Genomic DNA, 24,066 nt, shown 5'->3' with positions numbered 1-24,066 from the left:
ATAAAAAATATTTGATATTTTCTATTCAATTAGAAGTAACATATTAATATCAATCAATATAATTAAAAGGAACTTGGTATCAATAATTTTAATTTAATTATATTGATTGATATCAACGAATTACTTTTGACTGAATGGAAAAAATCAAATATTTAATATTGTCATGTAAAATAGATAAAAAAAATTAGTTTTTATATTTAGGTTTTTAAATGGAACTTTGTTATTAAGAACAAGTAAGAACTTAAATTAATATTTTATATCAAAAAATGATTTTTGAAAGCAAGTTTTGGAAAACATTCCTCCTAATCCCTTGCCCCTCATCAATTAATGCTCAAACCAGCCCTTAAATACCATCGGATGATCACAAATTGACAGCAATAAATCAACTATGAAGCTTTTACATAAACTATTCACTCCTAATCAGCATTATATGATACTTTGAAATGTGGATTGGCTAAAGCCCTTGATTAAAAGAAGGAGGTGTAAAACACTGAACCCATGACAAGGGAAAAGATGAAAACCCCCCATTAAAAAACTAGCAAGCGTGCCCCATTCACACATGAGCTCTTCCCCACATTCCTTTACATTATTTTTAAATTCTGGAGCAACCCACCACCTCCTTTTTCATTCTTTCTCTTCCCAAATATATAAACATCTAAAAGCAAACCCCCCACTGCAGCTTCACAACCAAGCCCTGTTTGGGTGTTCTCAGCTCATGGGTTTCTCTAAAGCATTCCTTTATGTAAACCACTCAAAGTGGGACACTGTGCAGGTTTTGGGCAGGGTTTCTCTCCAATCCTACATATGGGTGATGTGGGATAGTCTCAACTAGGTCTGGTATCTTCACCATCTCCTCCATTGCTGATCAGTGAGTTTTTTTTTTTTTTTTTGAACTTCCTCTTTGATTTCTTGAACTGGGTCATGTTATGTAAAGGCGTGTTCTTGTTTAAGTTCTTTGTGGTTTTGATGATTATGTTGTGATGTTTTGTCATTTTCTTAGAAACCCAGTTTCAAGTTAGAATCATGCAATTTTTTTGCTTTGAATTTTATTAAACGAAGAAAAAAATGAAAAATTTTAAGAGTACCCATGAAAATGAAATAGGAGTTGGAATTCAGGAAGCACAAGGGTACAACATTTTGAGCATAAGGTACAGTGTTTCACCCATGACTAGGTTGTTTTGGATAACTTTAGGAATTTGCTTTTAGTTTACACTTTTTGGTACTTTTTTTCTGTTCAATCCATTTTCAATATACCCATTTCAAAATTTTACTTTTGATGCAAAGTTCTATTTTTCCTGCCTTTCTGTTGATACAAAACACCGTTTTTCTCTGTTTGGTTGCTGAGAAATAGAGGGAAGGAAAAAATGATTTTGCTGCTTCATAGTATTCTGTGTTATTGGTTCCAAATGTAAAGAAAAAAGACAAAGAAATTATCTCTTTTCTGGTTCGCTATGCTTAGTTCTTGAAAATTTTGCTTGATTTTGCATTGTAAATATCTAGGATATAATCTGGCATTTCCATGATTAAACTGACAATTAACGGCAATAGCTGAGATTTGTGTGGATAATTGGACAATTCTTTTACTATATGCTACAAATTCATGTCATAAACACTTGTCTATATAAACATGTAAAGATGCCAAGTGATGGATACTTCAAGCCCAACATGTCATGGTGGGTGTAGGCCAATTGAGCATAGCTTGTAAATTGGTCTATCTGAATGTCTACTGAACTGACTTCATATCCTAGAAATGGAACTTTCTTGATCAAGAAGCAACGCTTCTTGAAGTTGATGAAGAGCTGTTCATCCCAAGGTTCAAAGTATTGGTTGAGTCCGGTATGACTCAGTCGAGTCATATCTGCCTTGAACCTTTCAACGCCGAGCTTGATACCCGATGCCATCTTAATCATAGACTCAGCTAAGAACCGGTTAAACTCAGTTGACTCAATCAAGATTTCGAGTTAACTTAGTTGAATCATCTGAGATATCCAAATATTCCCCAGTTTTACCCAAAAGTCGTTTTTTTGGCCTTTCAAATCACAATAAGGAGCAACCAAAATTTAGAAATCTCTGAAAGATCAGAGATTCTCTTCAAAAGGAAGAGTTTTAAAACCTATGACCTTACCTATGTTGAAGAAGAAGAAGAAAGAAGACATCTTTCCTGCTAGCGACATTGTTGTGGTGGCTGCCTGATTGGTGAGAAACACCAAATTCTTCCATTAATGACAATGTCTGAGTGTTGGTGTTGCCTCTCTTTGCTACAGTAGTGTTGTAGGTAGTATGGTTGTTCGTTACAGAGGAGGCTCTTTACCTCTGCCAAAATCAGTACTCTTTGTTTACAGTGTGGGATTGGGAATTTGAAGATAAAGGGGGGGGGGGGGGGGGGGATTGGGAATTTGAAGATAAAAGGGGTAAATGCATTATTCTATATAAAAATAATTTATTACTTCAAATGCTCATGCGTGTTATGAATGGGAATTTGAAGATTATTATTTTATATGCTAAGGTATGGTATGAATTGCTTCAATTTGGTTAATATATTATTATTTTATATGGTAATTATATTATATATGATGTATTATTTTATACACTAATTGATTATTAATAACATATTGAAACCATTCAATTTATTATTATATTAATATGTTTTGAATTTTATTAGTTTCTAAAGTTTATTTAATTATATTTATTTTTTAAAATAATTTTCATAATATTTTTATAATTTTTTGAACTTCTTAATCTATCTTATTTTGCATATCATCTAATACTGAGTTAAGATGCCGAGACCGATGTGCCTCGGAACCCTCCGAGTCAATGATCGATACTGCGACTTTGAACCATGTAATAGCAAGTTGATCCCACCAAGCTGTGGCTCTTTGTTTTGGCAAAACCGTTATCAGCTTTACCTTTTTGCTTGACAGCACCTCTTTGACGTCAAATTCTCTGTACCTAGTTTATAACCAATTGATCACTCTTTCACCTTCAAGATCTCCTCTAAATTCTGGAATTGAACTCTAAAGCCCCTATTTCAGAATTTCTTCTCAACATGTACATGATTATTGGTCAAAATGCTTTTTAAAGAAGGGACTACTAAAATCCTTCTCTTTCAGCATGTTCAACATTTTTTCCTTGAGTACAAGCTTATCTTGATGAACCGCTTATATTTGGGCCATACGATGGGTGAGAGCTTCTATTAGCCTTCTAAGATCTAAAGTCAGTTAACATGGTTATGATCTGCTATTGATAATCTACCTTGTTCTTCTGATTTTGGTGGCTGTGCCATAGGTTATGGTTGATCCTCCTTCCTGGAGAGTGCAGAGGATTCCCATTGGTAGTTCCTTTGCAGTAATAGCACAAGTTCAGTGAAGGATGGGATTGATGGCTTCAGTATTGTCATGATGAAGGTTTCATACTTTTGATTAAGATAAAGAAGATGAACATATTGTTTTGCTAATAACAATTAACTTCTCAGACGCTTTAAAATAACAGGCAGCAGCCTATATCTCTAGCATTTGTAACCCAAGATACCTCACATTCTTTTATTTGAGAATCTTGTGCTGACAAGTTGTGTGGGCCTTACAAGCATCTCCAGGAATCATGAGACAGATATCTAGCTTTGGCATCACTTTGAACAAAGTAATTATAATTCATGTCTTGACCAATCCATTGATTTCCTTTAGACATGAAAGTTAGGACTGGGATATTGTTTTCATTTAATTCTACATCATGGTCACGAGCAGGTTCTTCTCCAGATAAGTCTATGATATCTTGGCTGTGAATCAAGCAAGAATTTGGGTTTCCAGAGGAGAAAGTTGTTTGAGTTAGCTGAAGTCATAAAGTTTCATTATGTTGTTGTGAATAGGGTGAAGATACTGAGAATTAGTTGAGGAAGAAGCAAGAAAAAATAGCTCTCAAGTCTCCAATACAATACGAAGCCTTAGTGGAACAAGCTCACAGAGTAAACTGGGTGCTGTTGGAGAGTTTTTATATATTTATTAATTTTATTTATTTGTTCATGAAATGAGCCTATCAGTGGCCCAGAAAAACTCCACCAGTTTCCCTCTTGTATGGATAATGACCCATGCTTCCCATTCTGGCTATTACATGGCTTTTGATTTAGTCCTGTAGACACTGCAAATTACTTGTCCATCTTGTGCACTTGAATTGTCTGTTAGAAGAGACCATAGATAAAATGCACTTGAGTTCAGAAGTCTTTGTTTAAGGATGCTGGATGAATCTACAAGTCTATGACAGACCAGTATAAATGATGAGACTTCATTAGAGGTTTGACCAAGTCAGCACAAAGTCGGATTTCTAGCCTTGAAGGTCGGCTAGAGCACAAAAACGAACTCAAGGTGTACACATGCTGCTGTAGGTAAGAAATCCCAAGAGAACCCACAACATTTTTTTTAAAAGGCATCCCAAAGCACAGAGTGTCGGACAATAAAAGAAAAGATCTGTACCCCAAAGCAAAATAAAACTTGGAACTTAGTTCCTATGCCCAAACATGTGAAATCCATATAATTTAAATGGGTGTGAGAGGCTGAAAACTTATCTTGATGGATTGCTAGAGAGCTATAAGACTTTGATTAGTGGCTTGAGTATTTTCTTAACACTATGAATTGAATTATGATGAATCATCTAGCATGGTAGCTAGGTCACAATGATAAGTGAGAGACCTAATTGCACTCCCAGACCATTTCTTCAAGTTGTGGTAGATGGATGTGAAGAATGCTTTCCTCTAAAGATGTTAAGAAGAGAGGCTGTGTTCTACGTAGGGTGATTGGCTAGAAAGGAACTCTAGGATCTTTAAGGACAAAAGGGGATCGGGTTCATGATAGATGGGATATGGATTTAGGTCTTTGCCATCTCTTGGTTGACTATAATCACAGAAATTTAGGTATTCGTTTGAGCCTCATCTCTTTTGAGTTGGATGGCTGCTTGATTAGTTAAGAAAAATGAGGAATTTGTTACATAAGGGCTTCTCCTTTTTGAAGGGGATTCAAGCTTAAACTTTGATGATTATGCTTTAGGCAAACCTGGTTGGTCAGGCATTGTAGGGCCTCATCGTCTGGGGGTTTGTTAATGACTCCCTTCCCCTTTGTGTCTCTTGGTTCTTTAGAAGATGTGGAGGCAGATGGTTTATAAAAAGTAACAATCTTTTTTTTTTTCTTTTTTTTTTTTTAATTCTGTTTTATTCTTTTTATGGCTGCCTTTCTAGAATCGACCAAGGAATAGAACTATGTGTGACTTGATCCCGTAAGGAGCAAGGGGTACATAGGCAGCCAGAGAATCCTGGTCTAGTTCTTCCCTTTTGGGGAAACTAAACCACTAGAATAGATAGATTAATCGTTTTTTCATCGATTTAGTAAGAGTAGGTGCGCCCTCGAGAGTTGGTTTGTGAATGGCTGACTTTTAGTGCTTAAAAATTTTGGAGTTCCTTCTTATTCATATTCCCCGAACTGCAGTCAGTTTGGGTGAAATTCCGGGGCCTTGGGCTTTCATTTTGAGGTAACAAGATGCTAAGCAGAATTTCTGGGTAGATAGGCAGTGTGACTCTCCCACCACTCAGAGAGAGAGATTATGCCGAATTCAGAATTACCAAAATCTACTGATGAACAGGATTCAAACTAGAATTCCAGTCGAGTATGAATGGGTTTTGGTACCTGCTTTATGTGGTGATTGTGGTGTGTTATCAGGCACAAACAAACCTGAGAATTGTAAGGCTGCGAAGAAGAAATCCAAGGGTCCCAAAGAGCTCTCAAAATATTGAAATCCGATCTTTATGACTGCACTAATGGAACTGCATCTATAACGGAGACTTTCATTTCAGATCGGTATCTATAACAGTTGCTCATGAACCGATTGGCAAGGCACTGACCTTTAAAGCCCCTCCCTTACCTCGTAAGTAAGCAGGTACTAAATAAAGACCCTAATAAAAAAATTATCGTTCGTTTTGAGGGATAGATGATTCATCCTTTGCTTGTACTTTCTGTGTTTCTTTTGATTTTTTTTTTTTATCATAAATATTGTATATCAATGACATATTAAAAGATATCTTCATTGCTATATGATATTGTTACTCTGCAAATAATGGTAATGGTATTAAATCATACCTAGATCATAATATTCACTGTTTGAGAAGCTTCACTTCATGTAATGGCAATAACAGTGCAAATGACCATCTCCACACTTTACACGGGCTATTATAATTTTGTAGAAATTTAAGTATATCATTTTTCATTAGTGTCAATAACAATTGACTAACCAGGATGATTTATTACCAAAAACTAAATCAGAATGGAGAAAGGTATAATTTTAGTCTCTAGAGGGAAGATCTTATTTGTTGGGCCTAACTCAAGTCATTACCTGAAAATGCAACCAAACCTTTTATAAGCACACCAAAGTGCACAATAGAAAATAATCTCTTTTGAAATGGTCACTCTCTCAATAATTAGAAGAATATAAGCACACATAAATTTCTCTTAAAGAAAAATTCGTGGCCAAGTTGAAATTTGATTAATTTTAGGAATATGGTACCATCTTTACTAGACCTCTGATTCTTTTGTGAAGGTACTTGACTTGGGCCTTAACTCGGTTTGAACCTTGGTGTGTCTTGGGCCAGGCTTGGAACATGGAGTGTCTTGGGCCGAGCTTGTACTTTGGCTTGACTCATGTTCATTGAGGGTACTAATGCTTAGTCTCTGATTGAAGATGCTTCAAACTTGATCTTCGAATCTTTAAACTTGATCATCAAATCTTTGAATCTTCGAACTTGAATTTGAAAATCCAAGACAAGACTTGAAGAACACTTGAGGCTATGAAGTGATCTCTCCAACTTTATAGTTCCACCGTCTTTTGAATTGTTTTGAAAGTTTTGGATTTAACCCTAATTTAAGGGATTGGAAACACTATATTTGAATGGTTTTCTGATTCCTTCAAAACATTACTCTTTAATTAATGCTAAAATTTAAGGAGATTTAAAAGACCATATTTGATAGTCTTAACCCTTTGAAATATTATTCTTTAATTAAAAATAACATTTAAGGAGATTTGGAAGACTATATTTAGTAGTCTTTAGCGTATTTCTTGACAAGATGATAGTTTTTATTTTTTTATTTTTTTTATTTTTATTTTTTATAATTATCAAACTTGTCATTGTTTATTTATTTTAACATTTATATTTTAATCGTTAGAATATATGTTTTTTTATTTAAATCAAAGGCAAGCTGTCTTCCTTTTATGTGGAGCCCATGTGACATATGTAACAATTTGATTTGATGAAGTTATTGCCAGGTGACAACTTTTATTTTGCCTCGTGTTATTTTATTATGTATTTTATGACACATGGTGATTTTTTATTTGACCACAACTTTATTAATTATGAACATTTAATATTTTTTTTGGGTCCATGATTAACATGATTTGAGCATATGATAAATTGTTAAAGGTTAAATTTTACCCTTCTACAATATCATGTAAATTATTGAATGCTGCTGACATCAGATTTTTCATTAATAGGATGGGAGAAATATATATTAAAAATATTTTCTTTTATTAAATTTGTGCCCCATGAATGCTCTTTTTGTCTTTGAATGTTTCCTAAAGCAATTTGGCAGATGGTCAATGTGCATGGTGTCAAACATGGTGCCACCAGACGCTACATTATAAATAGGGTCACTATACCTTTACCCTTCTGCATCTTCTCCTCCATTTCCATCAGTGAGTCTTCTGTTTGATTTCTTGAACGGGATCATGCTTGAGCTTGTTATTCATACTTCTAATATGTCTTATTCTCATTTGCTTCTTTTTCTTTTTCTTTTCTGTATGTTATTTTGTGCTGATCATATACATTGTATATGTACATTGATCCATAAAGCTTTTATGTAAATGATTTTCTGATGGTTTTTTCGTTTCCTTAGATACCCACTTTCAAATTAAAAGCAGAATCTTTCTCTATAAGGAAAAAAATCTAGAGTGCCCTTGAAAAGTGAATTGCTACTCTTATTGCCCAGAGTTTGACATTTTTAGCCAAGGTACAAGTACTTGTATACCATGGTACGAGAACTTTATTGCTGTCATTTGTTTGTTCAGATTCTGGTGGTTTGATCTTCTTTGCGAATTAGTGTTTTGTTTACACTTCTAGGGATCTTTTTCTGTTCAATCAGTCCTCATATACCCATTTTTAAAGATTTTTACCATTTGATATCTTCAAACAGGTTTTTGGTAATCACCATTTTGTTGTTTTCATTTTTGTTAAACAAAGAAGTACCTTTGTGCATTGTTTGGTTGCTGAGAAAATGGAGGAACAGAGAAAATAAATTGATACCTTTTTTTATTTCTGTTGGTTTGATTTAGAAACAAACATTTCTAATCTTATTGTTTCTTAATGGAATTCGACAGCAGAGATCATTTAACTTCAAACTGTGTTTCCTTTTCTGTTCCCTGGTTTTCTTAGCAACCAAACAGAATTGGAGCAGATTGTTTGTCTCTTTGTTGGTCCAATATGCTTCATTCTTGGGGTTTTTGCTTGGTTTTCTATTGTTAATCTGCTATTCAGATAGTACTTAGGTTTTTAAGCATGTTTTCTTTTTCTTAATCTCCTTTAGAGAAGGCATATTGCTATGTTACCATAGAAGGAATTTATATATATATATATATATATTTAGGGATTTGAACCTTTTAAGAAAGCATTAATGGTTCAACTGTAACTCCTTATAATTGTTGTATGTCATGCTTTTTGTTTGGATGGTTTCTGTATCTAGTCTTTTTTTATGGTATTAGAAAACAGGATATGTATTTTAAGAAAGTTTTAGTGGTATGATTGTCATTGGTTGTGATTACTCTGTCATATAATTGCTAAAATGGTTACTTTGTCTTAAGTTTGTGATGTAAATGTAAACACACATTTCTTGTTAGCATGTGAACTCTACCCTTTCACACAAGCCACCCCCATCACCACCAGCCAAAAGAAAAAAATGAAAAAGAAAGAAAGAAAATTGAAACCAAGTTATTTTATGAAGTAACTTGATTTAAAGACTCATCTAGAACTAGGAGCTAATAAGTTAGTTCTTGTGGAAAAATCTAGGACCCAAATTGAGGATTTGTGAATGTATGTGCATATTTATTTATTCTTGGGGAAAGGGGAAGAGGGAGATGATACATATCATGGAAATGAAGCATGTGTTTTGTAATTATTTGGGAGAAGTTGGCACTTGCATGAGTAAATTGAGAAGGATGCTTTGGAAATTAGATTCCATGTTATGTAAGATCCTTGATTAGTCTACTGGGTTGGGATGCTCCTTTTGTGGTTATCATGCTCAACTTACATGGTAGACTCATTGGCCAAGTGAGGTGCATTTAGTATAGAGGATATTGTAGGAGAGTCCTTTCTTCCTTGATTATTTTCCTCTGTATCACTATGACAGCTACTGGCATCTGACACATCTTTGGCAGTCCTTGAAGTTTTTATTACTTATGTGAAGAATTCTTCTTGTACGTTTTTATTACACTGCAGTAAAATTGTCATCTCTAATTAAAAAAAATGACACTGAATTTAGTGGGTTTTTGTGTGTGTGTGCTCATTTTAATTTTTATATTGTTTATTTTTCCTGCAAATCACCTTTTATTTTCTATTTTTACCTTTTATTTAGAAAGAAACATTAATTAAAGAACTAGCAAGGTACACAAAAGCAGGATTTAGTCTGCATTGGATAAAGTGTTCATTGACAGTTTATTTTCTTCTGTTTCCATTTCAATGCTTTAGACAGTTTGGCCTAGTTTGAGGTTGATAAGTTATCCTTATAATTCACCTATTCTATTAGCTAGACATTGATGTTGAGATTTGGCAATTTCTTTCTTCAAGCTTGGGGTACTACTATCCAAATCATGTTGAGCTTTGCCAGCTTTTGATGTATGGATGAAGTGGAAGATTTATATCAGCTGTTTGTTACCATCATTCGTCCTTCCTTATATTTGCTTTCCTTTTGTATTTTTCCTGGAGCACTGCTTTTCATTTCCTGAAGTCTTTTGTTTCTTTTCTTCTTGATTCTCTGACTTTGGTTTGTTTTGATGTTTATTTATTCACTGAGTTCTTTATTTCTTCAACTAAAGCAATGCTATTATTTTCTCCTTTCTCTCAGTCAACATATTTGAATATTTTTGAGGTAGGACTGAAGTTAAGCCTTTTATTTGTAGCTTGAGTATCGTTAGAAATTTACTTTTTGATCTTTCATGCTACTTTTTATGCTTAAAATTCTAAATATGAGATACAAGAAAACAGACAAGGAACAAAAAAGGGATTTTATGGAATGAGAAGTTTGCTAATTACGAGTATTGGAACCACTATCTTAGATGTTTTAAGTGGCACTAAAATTATTTCTGCAGGTGAACCAAAAGATGGATCAGACCAAACTGAATTTGAGGCTTCGCTGTTCTGGTTCCACATTGTCGGAAGAATCAGCACCAAATCAGGAAAGGAACTGTTGCTGTCATTCTCATCTGCCTTCCTCAAGTCTACCTACACTTCAGCCCTTTGCATCAGCTGGACAGCACTCGGAAAGTAATGCTGCTTACTTCTCTTGGCCTACCTCTAGCAGATTAAATGATGCTGCTGAAGAGAGGGCAAATTATTTTTCCAACCTTCAAAAAGCAGTGCTATCCGAAACTCCTGGTCCATTGCCAAAAGGGCAGCAAGCAACCTCCTTGCTTGAGGTCATGACCATAAGGGCATTTCATAGCAAAATCTTGCGTTGTTACAGTCTTGGCACTGCAATTGGGTTCCGTATTCGAAGGGGCATGCTGACTGACATACCAGCCATTCTTGTTTTTGTTTCCCGGAAAGTCCACAAGCAATGGCTGAACCCCATCCAGTGTTTTCCCAATGTGCTAGAGGTGAGGAAAGGCTGTTCACCTAACTTCTGTCCACATTGATTTTTCTTTGTTAATTGAGGAGGGGACAGAATTGGCTAAGTAATAAGGATGGAATAAGTTTGAAGATGTTAGTGATGCATGCAATTTTTTTCCCCTTTCCCCTTTTGGTTTTGAATTGTTTGATATTTTTCAATGCATGTCCTGTATGATTTGACATGTGTTTTATTTTGATGTTGAATTGCTTCCTTCTATCAGGGGCCTGGAGGTCTATGGTGTGATGTGGATGTGGTTGAATTTGCTTATTTTGGTGCACCTGAGTTAGCTCCCAAAGAACAGTATTATACTGAGATTATGGATGACCTGCGTGGGGGTGATCCATGTATCGGTTCAGGTTCTCAGGTATTCTCAGGGCCTCTTGCAGCCTTTCTGTTTTAATTAAACTGGTCCATCGATGGGAGGGTGGTAGTTTTATCTCTGCATGAAAATTATACCTTATTCCCCTTCAAAATTGGACTGAGATATAATCTTTTGTTTATCCAACCAACCTTCAGCCTTGACTGAGATATAATGTTCTGTTTATCCAATGTCATAATTGTTTTGATGTAAACTTGGCAATCTAGAAACTCTTCTTCTTCTTCTCCTTCTTCTTAAATTTTTTCTGCATACTGCCTTTAAAATGTTAGAAATTGGTGCAGACATCTCTATGCTTTCATTGCAGTTGCAAAATTCTTCCTCCTTTTGCAGTTGCAGTTGCAAAATTAATCTCAATACACACACACTTGCACTTACAAATTGTTCTTTCGTTTTTTATTAACCAACTGGTGTAATTTGATTGCACATATTTAACTTTGTCTATCCATTTATTTTTTTCACAATGTACGAATATTTAGAGTTCATACAGTTGTCACTACTTTTCATAAGTATAACCAGGCATAACAAACTTTTATTCATCTCTTTTGAGTCATTGAAGTCACTTGTATTAAATAGAACGATGTGGATTACTGTATCTGTTATTTATCCATATCCCAAACCTATGTTTGCATGGTATAATATAATCTTGTTTTGCATTATAACCTGCATCTTCTGTTTAGTGTTTTTGTAGGGATCATTACAATTGTAGTATTCTTCTAAAACTTGGTTAGGGTTTAGCTGTTTGTGTAGACCCTGGAAGCACAAATTGTGCAACCAATCAGGTGCTAGCCGTTGGGAAGCTCAAACATTTCAGGGTATGTGGAAAATATCCAAAAAAATACTGCTGAATGTCATACATACATACATACACATGTGACTTAGAGGACAAGCTGAGAGAAAGTTGATGAAGATTCTTTGGTCAAGTTGATGGCACTACAAGGATAAGGGGAAAATCAAGAACATGTTTAGGTCTGAAAGGCATGATGACCTAAACATGCAGTGGAAGATATGACCCTAGACAGAGAAATGAAAAATGGAGTTTATGCATCCAACTTCAAGACAGTATGTTGTTGGATTGAGCTTGACTAATAATTAAATGATAGATCCCGTTTATTTTGCCTTTTTTTTCCTTATTTTTTTCCTTTTGAAAAACTAGATAGAAAATTTTGGATTGAGCTTGACTCATAATTAAATGATAGATCATGTTTCCTTTGCTTTTCTTTTTCTTTTTCTTTTTCTTTTTCTTTTTATTTTTTTCCTTTTGAAAAACTGGGTAGAAAAATTAGTTTATTAAGAGCTTGAATGTATTTCCAACTTGTCAAGCTAGAATCACAGGCTTGTCATAAGAGAACTGTGAACTTTGCAAGCCTCTAAGCAGGAATGCCAAAAATGCTAGTTCATAGCTGAAGATATGATCTAATTTATAGTGTTAATTGTATTGCTTGGAAAAACCAAAAAATCACTTCAGGGCATTTTGGTATCCGAACAAAGAAGTTAAGAGATATTTCTCCAAAAATTTTCTCTTCTCTCATGGTATTATTGCTATAAGTGGGTTTCAATTTTATTTTTAAAATATTTTGTGTTCGCTAATTATCTACCGATGCTGGTATAGTGATTGTTGTATTATTCAGTCAACTGAGCAGTCTACCTGAGGGTATCTTAGAATTTGAAGATGAGACTTATAAGGCATCACTGAGAATGCCTATTATGAGATATTATTTGTTTTGCCACCTTTTAGGTACTTCACAATTATGCATGTCTCCTTTGCTTTGTCTTTTGATTGATTTGTTTCTTTTACTTGAGATGGTTCTTTAGAGTAGCTATTTGTGCTTCCCATCTGATAGGCTGGAAGCTATATGCTCAGGTTGCATCCCAAGACGGTTTTGGAACGTTAGGTGCTATTGTGAGGAGTCAAACTGGCAACAGACAAGTTGGTTTTCTCACAAACCGGCATGTTGCAGTTAACTTAGATTACCCAAGTCAGAAGATGTTTCATCCTTTGCCACCAACACTTGGACCTGGGGTATATCTTGGTGCAGTGGAGAGGGCTACTTCATTCATCACAGATGATCTTTGGTTTGGCATCTTTGCTGGAATAAACCCAGGTAATGTATTTCCAATTTGTGTGGCTAGTTATCATGACATATGTGGCTTCTAGAGATGATAAACTACACTTTTACACTTTTATTATGAGTGCTCATGTGATCATGAGAACTTCAAATTTTGTTTTCTAAATGCTTTGTCATACCTTCACTCAGCTTTTGCTGAAACAAGTTTAAGTTCTTAGAAATGGAGTTTATTGCAACAGGGGATATGGGATGAGAGGTGTTCCCTGATTTTACCTGGCCCTATTATATCAATAGAATTACAGTGGTAGAGTTTACCTAATTATCCCTCTCTTGGACCATGCATGTTCATGGAAACTTGACTTTGCTCTCACTTAGCTGGGTTCAAAAATCATGTCTTGATCCCCAATTTTCCGGAAAATATATGTACCATAGTCATCACAGCATTTTCGGGACTGAGATTGCCCTCTTGTCCCAAATTATTAACATACTGCATCTATCCTAGTCTGACATCATACTGCAATAAACATGGCACTCATATTGATCAGACCTCAATCTAATGCATCCGATCCATGATATGTGTGTGTGTGTGTTTTAGACTCTTAACATGTTTTCCTTATTTTCCCCATTTTGATACATAGGCTTCCTTGGGGTGATAGATAAAATTGACTATTTTGACAAACTGGTTTCCCAGTAAATTTGATAATGTAGTTTTGTCCTGGACCTCTTAACACAACGTCTATTTTCCCCGTTTTGATACATAGGCTCCTTGGGGTAATAGATAAAATTGACTATTTTGACAAATTGGTTTCCCAGTAATTTGATAATCTTGTCATCTCCTGAACCCCATAGTACAAATTACGGTTTGCTGCATTTGCAGAGACATTTGTGAGAGCGGATGGGGCATTCATACCATTTGCTGATGATTTTGACATGAGCACAATAACAACATTGGTAAAAGGTGTAGGAGAGATAGGAGATGTCAAGAAAATAGACTTGCAGTCTCCAATGAATAGCATTATTGGAAAACAAGTGGTGAAGGTTGGGAGAAGTTCTGGGTTGACAACTGGAACTATATTTGCTTATGCCCTTGAGTACATCGATGAGAGAGGGATGTGCCTCTTAACAGATTTGATTGTTGTTGGTGAGAACCAACAGACATTTGACCTTGAAGGAGACAGTGGAAGCCTCATTGTGTTAACTGGCCAGGATGGAGAAAAGGCAAGGCCAATTGGCATCATATGGGGTGGAAATGGTAACCGTGGCCGAGTTAAGTTGAAAGCTGGCTTACCCCTAGAGAATTGGACAAGTGCAGTTGATATTGGGCGCCTTCTAAATCTCCTTGAACTTGATCTCATCACAACTAGTGAAGGGCTCAGAGGTTTGTCCTTTCCCTAATGCCTTATATCAGTTCCCTTGTGTTTTATTGTAATATTCCTCCTTGATAGTCTAATTTTTTTTCCCTATCCCTCTCTGATTTCATCAACTCTTGCTTCTTACCGTCAATTTTTTTTTTCTGTTTTTCTTTTTTCGAGTTGAAGTTAGAGAAGAAATACCATAATATAATCTCAACAACGAGGGATCAATGTCATTTCAGTTGATGAACTTGTTTTGAAGGAGAATATAAGTAGTTGTATTTTCTTATTTATTCATTTATTTTTACGTTAGAGGCTGAGAAAGCATTGTTACAAACTTACATGAAATATTGGGTCTTTTGGGGTATAAATGCTGTCATATGCTCAACTTGAGGAGGATAAACAAAAACCTAACACATGGACATGAAATTGAATATGGTAAAATGTAAGGGAGCTTGTGTCAGCTACATTTTTTTGTATAAAGACTCATCTTTATTTTGTGTATGTGCTGTAGTGGCATTGCAGGAACAAATGGCTGCCTCTGCAACAGCAATAGGCTCCACAGTTGGGGACTCATCACCCCAGGATAAAATGCTTCCAAAGGACAGAGCTGAAGAGAAATTCGAGTCTGAGGGTTTTCAAATCCAGCATGACCCTTGGGATGATGGACTTGGCAGCCCAGATTTGAATCGACCATTAGTGGAAGCAGAGTTTCTTCTGGAAGATGGGGTGAGGGTTTGTCCTTGTTTTGAGCATCAGTTCATACCTAGCTTCCCTGAAGCACCTCCTCTCCATGAAAACATTGAACAGGCGAGGGTGACTCCTGAGAATCTTTCTTCATTGAAGCATGACACTGATGAAGATGATGGAGCAGCAATTTCATTGCAGCTAGGTGACCACGAGCCAAAGAGGACGCGGTTGGATCCTTCTTCCAATACAGGATAAACAAAATGAATTGGTCTTCTGGCTTGAGCCCAGGTACATTGTCCCTTTGCATATAGATGATATTGAGTTAGAGCGGTGAATAAGACAGCTTTGAACCAGTATTATTATAGCCTCTAGCTCCATGGCTAGCCTGACTGAATGACCTTTTTAATTCAGTTTTAGAGATATCATAGATCGGGTAACCCAACTTTTAGCTATTCAACTAGAGATTAACCATATCCTCAGCCGGTTAGAGTTCGTTAATGCATATTAGAAATGATGCTCTAAATCAAGTGGAAGAGTGATTAGGAGAAAAACTGTATGCCAAGGATGCAATTAGGACCAAAAAGGAAAGAAAAGAAAGGTTGAATGGTTTGAATCCAAGTTAGTACTTGGAAAGCAAAAAGGAATGATTGGGAACCACATAGGGACTCAAACATCCTATTAAACTCTGAACTTAGTGAGCGTTTGATAAAACTTAATATTTAATGATTAGTGACTTCACATGATTTTGAGGTATAAAAAACTTTTACTACCTCAAATATTAAAATTTTTTGAAGTGATTTTGAAGATATAAGGTAAATATATACTTTTTGTACAAGATGTTCTACTCATAAAATATTTCTTATTTTCAAAACAAAAAATAGGAATTGAATCTCAACAAATACTTAAAGTCTGTTTGGAAGTGATTTTAGAAAGCACTTTTAATATTTTTAACACTTTAAAAATTTTATCATTCAAGTGTTAGAAATACTAGAAACGTTTTGTAGAATCACTATCAAACACACTCTTAATTTTCTAATTCTATTTTTTGTTTTGCAAAATAAGTAATATAAAATAAATGAGAAAAAAAAATGAAGAAATAGAAAGAGATTAATAAATTTATGCTCCATGACATATGACATATGTATATCGTATATCTCAACTTACAATTATTATATCTCATGCTATATCTCGTCTTGTCTTAGGTTGATTGCAAATTCAAGTTAGACAAACGATGGGCTTTACATATTGGACGGAATTGTATGGTGAGGAGAAAATTTGAAACATTTAAGCGACGATGGTTGTCAACTTCTAAGGACTCAAGGATCAACTCTCCTTACTCAAATTACAACATAACTCGAACATAATCTAATGTTTTGAATCATCAACTAGAATGTTATGAGAAGAATGCTATGGTTTTATGTATACATTGCCTAACAGAAGAGTGCATTGAAGTATACATAGTGTATACAAAGACACCTCATGTCCATACCAATTGCAGGGTTCTACAAAAAAAAAACCCTTATCCACCATTGAGCTCAACCAGATGATGATCGAGTCTAACATAGACAACGAATCAACTTCTATTAATACCACTTCAATGGAAGAGTAATTGATTGAGAAACACTGGTAAATCTTAAAATGTTCGATAATAAATGAAATCAAGATATTAGTTTTACAAATTTGAGATCTTTTCGTTATTTTTAATCAATTAATCCAAATAAAAATCAAGAAAGAGCCCAAATTCTGTAGTTTTAGCTTGCGGTAGAAAACACAAAACAAAAAAATATTTTAAAAATGTAAGTATTTTCTAACTCTTAGTTATTTAAATGGAAGAGGAAAAAAAAATCGAAAAACATGTAATAAAAATTTTTTGATTTTTTTTTTTGTTTGCTAATGTGGCATGACAGATCTTATCAAGAATTAATTGACTATAAAAAGTAAATAAAATAATAAATTGTAAAATTTTTCTCAAATCATTTTGAAATCCAAATCTCTTTTATTTTATTTTATTTTTAAAAAAAAACTTATTTTTAAATTGTGAGTTGATATACTGAAAACATATGAAAATATTGTGGATCATGATCCCCAGAAAATAAATGATAGAATTTTCTAGTGGATGGATCGAAATGCATCATTGTTCTCAAAGACAACATTCAAAATCCTAATAAAATTAAGTTGAGTTTGAAAACTATTCTTGAAAGTAGTTTTCCAACTTACAAAAGTATTTTGGCAAATATTTTACTAAAAATAGTTTTAATTTTTTTTTTATGAAGTTATATTATTATTTTTTAAATAAATTTGAGGCAATTCAGTTGTTTATTGTGAACTTTTCTAAGAAATAATTGAAAATATAAAGAATATTTTGAAAAATTTTATATGGATGAAAATAAACCAGTAAGGGATGAGTTTGAGTATTTTTTTTTTTTTCAAAAAACTTGGAACGGATTTTAATATTGTCTTGTCATGTTCGACTCAACTCAATTACATATTTAATTAAATTAAAATTTGTTTTTTTTTTTTCATTTTTCCATTTTTAACACAAATGACTTAAAAAAGCTACTCCTCAAACAAAATAAGTTATAAAAATATATAACTTATTTTTAATGTAATTAAAAAATTTAGAACAATCTAAAATTTTTAAAAAATAAAAATAAGCAGGGTGTGGCAATTATGGGAAATTCTCGTATCATTTCTATTCCGTCTCATTTAAACCTTTAATTAAAAGAAGATGAGAATGAATTTATATAAATGGAACAAGAGATCAGCATGAAATTGACTCATTCTCAATCTTAAAGTTGTTCTCTCTATTAATGAAGAATAAGTTGAGATTACTATTTTTCATATTTGAGTTTCCAAATAAAATTATATTTCTAAAAGCAATTAAAAATTGTTTTTAAAAATTATTTTGAGAACTATTTTCAAAAACATTGTTAATCAACTCCAAATTTCTTTATTCTTATCCTCATTCCTTGTATGAAATCTAAATATAGTAATAGCTATTCTCATTCCTCATAAGAATCTAAAAATAGTGATAAATAGAAGATGGAATGAATTTGCTATTCTTGTTTCCAATTCCAACTTCCAAGGACACCATAAATGTTGGGTAAAAACAGCACAAAACTATTCAAATTTCATTGTTCACTCAATGCAGTTTTGCTCTCAGCCTCTCAACATGCACTCAATTGAAACTACAATACAACACCCAAGTGGGTCCATTTGAATATCAACAAACAATTGAATCACTGCATCAAACTATAGTTTGTTAATTAATTCCTCCACCAACATCGAAACATCACTTCTTGGCAAGATTCCTTTTGGAGAATTTTATTGAAATGTAGGCATCAAGAATCATATAACACAACAAAACCCCAAGTACATGGCAAAAAATAAACTGTTGCATCTTCACAAACAGTGAGTTAGAAACTTAGACAAGAAGGGATTAATTACCAACAACTGTAGAACAAATGCATAGAAAAAAACCCCGAATATCACCTCCCAAATAATCCAGAATGAAGCTGCAGCCTACCATGGACAGATTAAGCTTCTAAACTAGTCGAATACTTCATCATTGGCGTGGCGTCAGAGCGCGTAGAGCTCGGCCAGTTCTTCTAAGGACTCAGAACTGAGGTTTGGATCACCATTGTCAAGCATCCACAAGAGATGATCAAAGAGAACCACCTCACACTTCACCAGTAAAGCCTCTCCGGGCCTTTGCTTTGATTTATCAATGAGGGCGTTCAAGAGAGGGTGGTTTAAGTACTTAGAACTTATCATGTATCTCCTTTTTGAGCTCCCTACCAGTATGGCTTCCCTGTGTTCTTCTTCATGCATGTCTCCCCATACATTTTCTCGGGTGGATTTGGATCTCAGGCTGCTGTAGGATGAAGATCTCCCAAGCTGCCTTGACAGGCTCTTGCACTTCCTGAGTATCAAGTTGATCTTCTTCATCTTCTTCTTGTAAGGAATGAACAGATCAAAGTGGATGAAATAAAAGGAGAAGCTCCATATAGAATGAGGGAATGAAGAATTGGGTGGTGTGAAGTGGGTGCAATGTCATTGTTTCTGGGTGCTTGGATTGTGGGAACCACCTGCAACAAAACATTTTTCAAATGATATCAACATGCCATCTTCTATTTGTAGCTTTGGGCCACAAGTCATGTGTCCAAGTTGCCACAATATGTACTGTTCTTCCTTTTCTTTTTCTTTTTCATTTACTTTCTTTTTATAAAAATAATAACAATAATATTATTTGGATTGCGGGTTTTAACCACTTTAGTGGATTGAGTGTCACAATCCAACTAAACTCTTGTTCATTCTTTCTATCATGGATTGCTTTTAGGTAAGAGGGTTGGATCTGAAACCAACAGTTTTTGTGGGCATGGAGGAAAAAATCAGACCCAGTACATTGAGTTGAGGATTTTTATTTTATTTTTAATAAAACTTTTATATGTTTGGTTCACATAAAATTTGAAGGAAAATGCAAGGGAAAGAAAATACAAAGAAAAAGTAGAAGGAAAAAAAAATGAAGGAAAATAAAAAGATAGATTAAAAGTTGATAAATTATTTTTTTTTTTTGTTACTTTAAACCCATTTTATTTATTTTAACTCATCAATATAAAGATTAAATAATTTAAAAATATATAAGATTTTAATTAGTTTTAATTATATTTTATTTCCTTTAATATTTTTCATAGTACAGCTGAAAAAATCATTTTCCTTTGTATTTTTTTTCTTTTCTTATTATTTTCCGGGAACCAAACATAACCTTAATATACTAAATTTATCACTCTTAAGGAAGGATTTTCTACTAATAAATTTGAAAATATAGTAGTTACCTAAAAATCCCCTCATGGAATGATTTTTCATATGCCTTTTCCATGACTTGACTCAAAGAATTGGTGGGTTTAAGGAGAAAACTAGACCTGAAGGTGAAGGGGGATGGGATGGTCCCATAAATTAAACCTAAAGATAGGGAATTTTGGTTTGTTTCTTTCAAAACGAAAAGACAATTTTGTTCCCTACCAACCAAACGGGGTGACCCCTGATCTCAAAAGATAAGAAATGCTGAAAAGATAAAGGCATCTCAGATACTTAAACATAACTCTAACTCTAATGTAATAAAAGCCCACTTCATATGTGTATAAAATTCAGTTAAATATGAGACAACTTAATGCTAGAAATAGCTTCCCCAATAAGTGATGATATCCTCTCTTTAAAATGAGGATTTGTTTGGGAGCTATACTTGGAAATAGTCTTTCGTTACCCCAAAAAAAAAAAAAAAAAAAAAGTTTTTTTAGAAACATTGTTATAATAACAAGTTTATTTTTCTAGGGCAATTTTTTTTTAGGTTTTTTTTTTTTTTACATTACTTTAAGAAACAATTGAAATATAAAATAATAATAATAATTTAGGACTTATTTGGTAACTATTTTTTAAAATAGTTTTGAAAAATAATTTTCGAGAACATTTTTTTAAACTATTCTTTAATGTTTTATAGAACAAAAGTCTATTTGAGAACTTTGAATATTTTAAATTTATTTTTAATATTTTTAAATATATTTTAAAAATAATTTTTATATCAAGTACTTTATTTTTAATCATTTCATATGCTTGTATAATTATTTTCCAAAATAATTCTTCGAAAACAAGTGAAAACAACAAAAGACAACTAAAAGATGTTTTATGAAAATGCCTATGTTTTTCTTTTTTTTAAAAACATAAAATAAAAAATAAAAAATAGTTTCTAATTGTCAAACATATATATATATTAGAATGGAAAACTATTCTCAAAAGTTGTCAGACAAGTCTTAAAAACCCTTTTACCATCAACCTCCCTTATTTTGAAAAAGAAGTAAGATGAGTGAAAATAAGAAATGAAAATGATAGATGAAGTATTTGATGAAATTTTAAATCTATAGGGACTAGATGTATTTAGTCGAAACCTCGAGTGAATGAAATTAACACTTTTATTATTAAAATACTCTTTTAAACCTCACAAACTCCGGGCTAACTTACCATTATTGCAACATGTTAATTGCTTAAAAGCTTTTTGCTTATTAGAGAGCTTTACACAACGTTTAGCCATGCATAGAAGATTTTTCATTATTATAGAGCTTTACAAAGTGTTTAATTATGCATGGAACCATTTTAAAGAAAACATTTGCACTCAAATGTTATGTTTGATTTAAAGAAATTTTTTTTAAGAAAAATGATTTTTTTTTTTCCTGTTTGATTTTATTATGAAAAAAATGTGAGAAAAAAATAAAATAAAATGCAATTAAATTAATTAAAATTTTTATAATCTTAAATTATTTTAATTATATATAAGAGCTAAAATAAATAAAATTAACTTAAAATAGTATATAAAAATAATTTATTGATTTTAAATTTATTTCATATTTTCTTTTATTTTTTTATGCATTTATAAATACTTTTCAATATTCAAGAACACATTATCTTGCGACTTTCAAAAAAGTTTGGGAACGAAAAGAGACATTAGAGCTACATTACTTAAACTTATCTAAAATTTGAATAATAATCAACCTATAAATTCCATTTTGACTTCAAATTTAAGGTTATATTTGGTTTTGAAAATAAAGAAAGAAAAAAAATACTAAAAAAATATTTTCTCATATTTGATTATATTATAAAAAATAAAAAATTAAATATAACTAAAATTAGTTAAAAAGTTACTTATTTTCAAATTATGTTATCTTTATATAAAAAAGATAAAAAAAAAAACAAATTAAATAATATATAAAAATAATTTATTAAATTTAAATACATTTTTCATTTTCTTTCACTTTTTTTTTTTCTTCCACTTTCCTTTTTATTTTCTTTCCATCGCATTTTCCTCAACATTTTGGAAAACATAGCCTTAGATAAAAGTTGGATTTTTATTTTTTATTTTTATCATTTTATATTCAAATAAAATATATGTAAATAAAACTTAACTTCAAAACAAGCTTTATACTAACATTTGAACCAACAAACAAATGAGACCTAACCTTTTAAATTTTACAGAACCATTGCAGATAGTCTCAATGTGTTGCACAAGAACAATAGAAAGAGCCATCTGTTTGAGAAAAGTGCCCCACAGGCATGGAAGATTTGAGCAGATGCCTTGTCCCTAATGGTTATATGAAAATGGGTATGCACATGCACATTTTTGTCTTAAAGCTTAACACCATTCCAAATGGTTTCCTCATTGGGGCTCATGCTTGCCCTTTCACAACTCTATACATCCTCTTGTGTCCCAAATGCAATATGCCAGATCTGCCGTCTCTAATTCTATCCTAAGTAAATTATTGCACACCAATCCATTCTAAAGCTCAATCATTCTCCTTGGTTTCTATGTCTTTCTACAACCACCACACAGCTGGAAATTGGAAATAATCAGTGCCCAATAAAAAACATTATTAATCCATAACCTCATAGTTTAAGCTTTTTTATTAACTTCATAATACAGGTTCTGAACCCATCAACAGTTCAAAACCAGTGTTATTTCCTTCCATTTTTCATCTTGGAGCAAACAGCACTGAGGAATAAATCACATCCTAAAGAGGACCTAGAATACAGGAAAATGATGGATGTGACAAGCATAAAAACTGGTGACTTGTATACTTTTATGTTTGGGACTATGGAAAATAGATAGAAAAATCCTAGTATTAGGGTTTGATCATTGAATGTGATCTTAGATTTTCTTAAAGAGTGTAGATTTGGGAAGTGATAAAGCTTGTTTTCAGCTTAGCTTCCAAGTGAAAGCTTCAGGACTTTGTGTTTGCTTAAAGGCAAAAAACATCATCAATCAAATCAATAAAGATTCAAAACAGGGCAACAGCCTTAATCATCACAAATAGCACTATAAAGTTGAAGATAAAGACATCTCATCATTAGTCTATACAAATTGCATACTATTTCACCCTATTTCGTTTAATTCCTTTTGTCTCTAATTTATATTCGTCAACATCAGATTACTTATGACTCTAATCATGTGAATATTTCCCAGATTTTTTCTTTAAATTTCAGCAGCTTAATCAAATTAGCACATATATTGGATTTTTCAAATATACTGACAAAACAAAGCAAGTAAAATCTTTCCCTCAAGTTGGCCATAAAACAGTTAACTGAACAACAGTACCTGATTGTTACAGACTTGGGCCTTTCCTAAGCTCACGTGTAGCACTTAAACAATTTAACCATTTGATGTTGCTAAGTCAGCCTTTCCCTAACCTTGAACTTGATATGTTAAGCAATGCTACATGACTTGGTAGCTAGGATGCGAAACAAAGGTAACACCAAAAAAAAGGAAGCTTTGTATTGTACAAGAATGCTTACAATGCTAGGAAGCTTTCAACTTGCTTGGTGTCTTGGCCAAATGAGGTCACCTCCTTATTCTCTAGAAACACCTATACAAATCCTATATACAAGTATTTACAAGAGTACTCTGGAACTCTCTTAAATGCCCCACACATTTCCCTTACCTTTCATTCTCGTGTAGAGATGTGTGGACATATCTAGGCTTCTCTAAAAGCTTCCACACTTCTCCACTAGTAACTAAGTGTAGATGACTCTAGAAGGTTTCAAAAGCTTCCTGCTCTCTTGCATAAGTTCAAGAAAGGGTCATTTGAGCAGGTTATGACATGATATCCAAATATTAAGGGGGAAAGAAG

The 24,066-nt window shown here is 33.2% G+C and overlaps 2 protein-coding genes across 8 annotated transcripts; one reads left to right on the top strand and one right to left on the bottom strand.

The window, feature by feature from the left end:
* Window positions 1-522: 522 nt before the first annotated feature.
* LOC100261226 (protein NARROW LEAF 1) lies at window positions 523-16,848 on the top strand. Of its 7 annotated transcripts, none has more exons than XM_010646700.3 (8): window positions 524-868; window positions 7,923-8,036; window positions 10,387-10,893; window positions 11,128-11,271; window positions 13,148-13,388; window positions 14,230-14,730; window positions 15,219-15,682; window positions 16,597-16,848. In XM_010646700.3, the coding sequence occupies exons 3-7, from the start codon at window positions 10,399-10,401 to the stop codon at window positions 15,647-15,649; spliced, it is 1,812 nt and encodes a 603-aa protein (XP_010645002.1). In that variant the 5' UTR covers window positions 524-868; window positions 7,923-8,036; window positions 10,387-10,398; the 3' UTR covers window positions 15,650-15,682; window positions 16,597-16,848. The 7 variants fall into 7 exon arrangements, with proteins under 7 accessions (XP_059591364.1, XP_010645002.1, XP_019073008.1 ...); XM_019217463.2 differs by lacking the exon at window positions 7,923-8,036 and adding an exon at window positions 3,286-3,404; XM_010646699.3 differs by lacking the exon at window positions 7,923-8,036 and adding an exon at window positions 7,620-7,722 and having other exon boundaries at window positions 525-868.
* Window positions 16,849-18,973: 2,125 nt separating this feature from the next.
* On the bottom strand, window positions 18,974-19,342 carry LOC100256141 (auxin-responsive protein SAUR77). Its single transcript, XM_010646702.3, has one exon. The coding sequence runs from the start codon at window positions 19,340-19,342 to the stop codon at window positions 18,974-18,976; it is 369 nt and encodes a 122-aa protein (XP_010645004.1).
* Window positions 19,343-24,066: the final 4,724 nt, after the last annotated feature.

The sequence above is a fragment of the Vitis vinifera genome, chromosome 19, assembly GCF_030704535.1.
Source record: "Vitis vinifera cultivar Pinot Noir 40024 chromosome 19, ASM3070453v1".
Lineage (NCBI taxonomy): Eukaryota > Viridiplantae > Streptophyta > Magnoliopsida > Vitales > Vitaceae > Vitis > Vitis vinifera.
The sequence above is the reverse complement of the archived record's forward strand: the minus strand, read 5'-3'. Positions and strand labels throughout refer to the sequence as shown.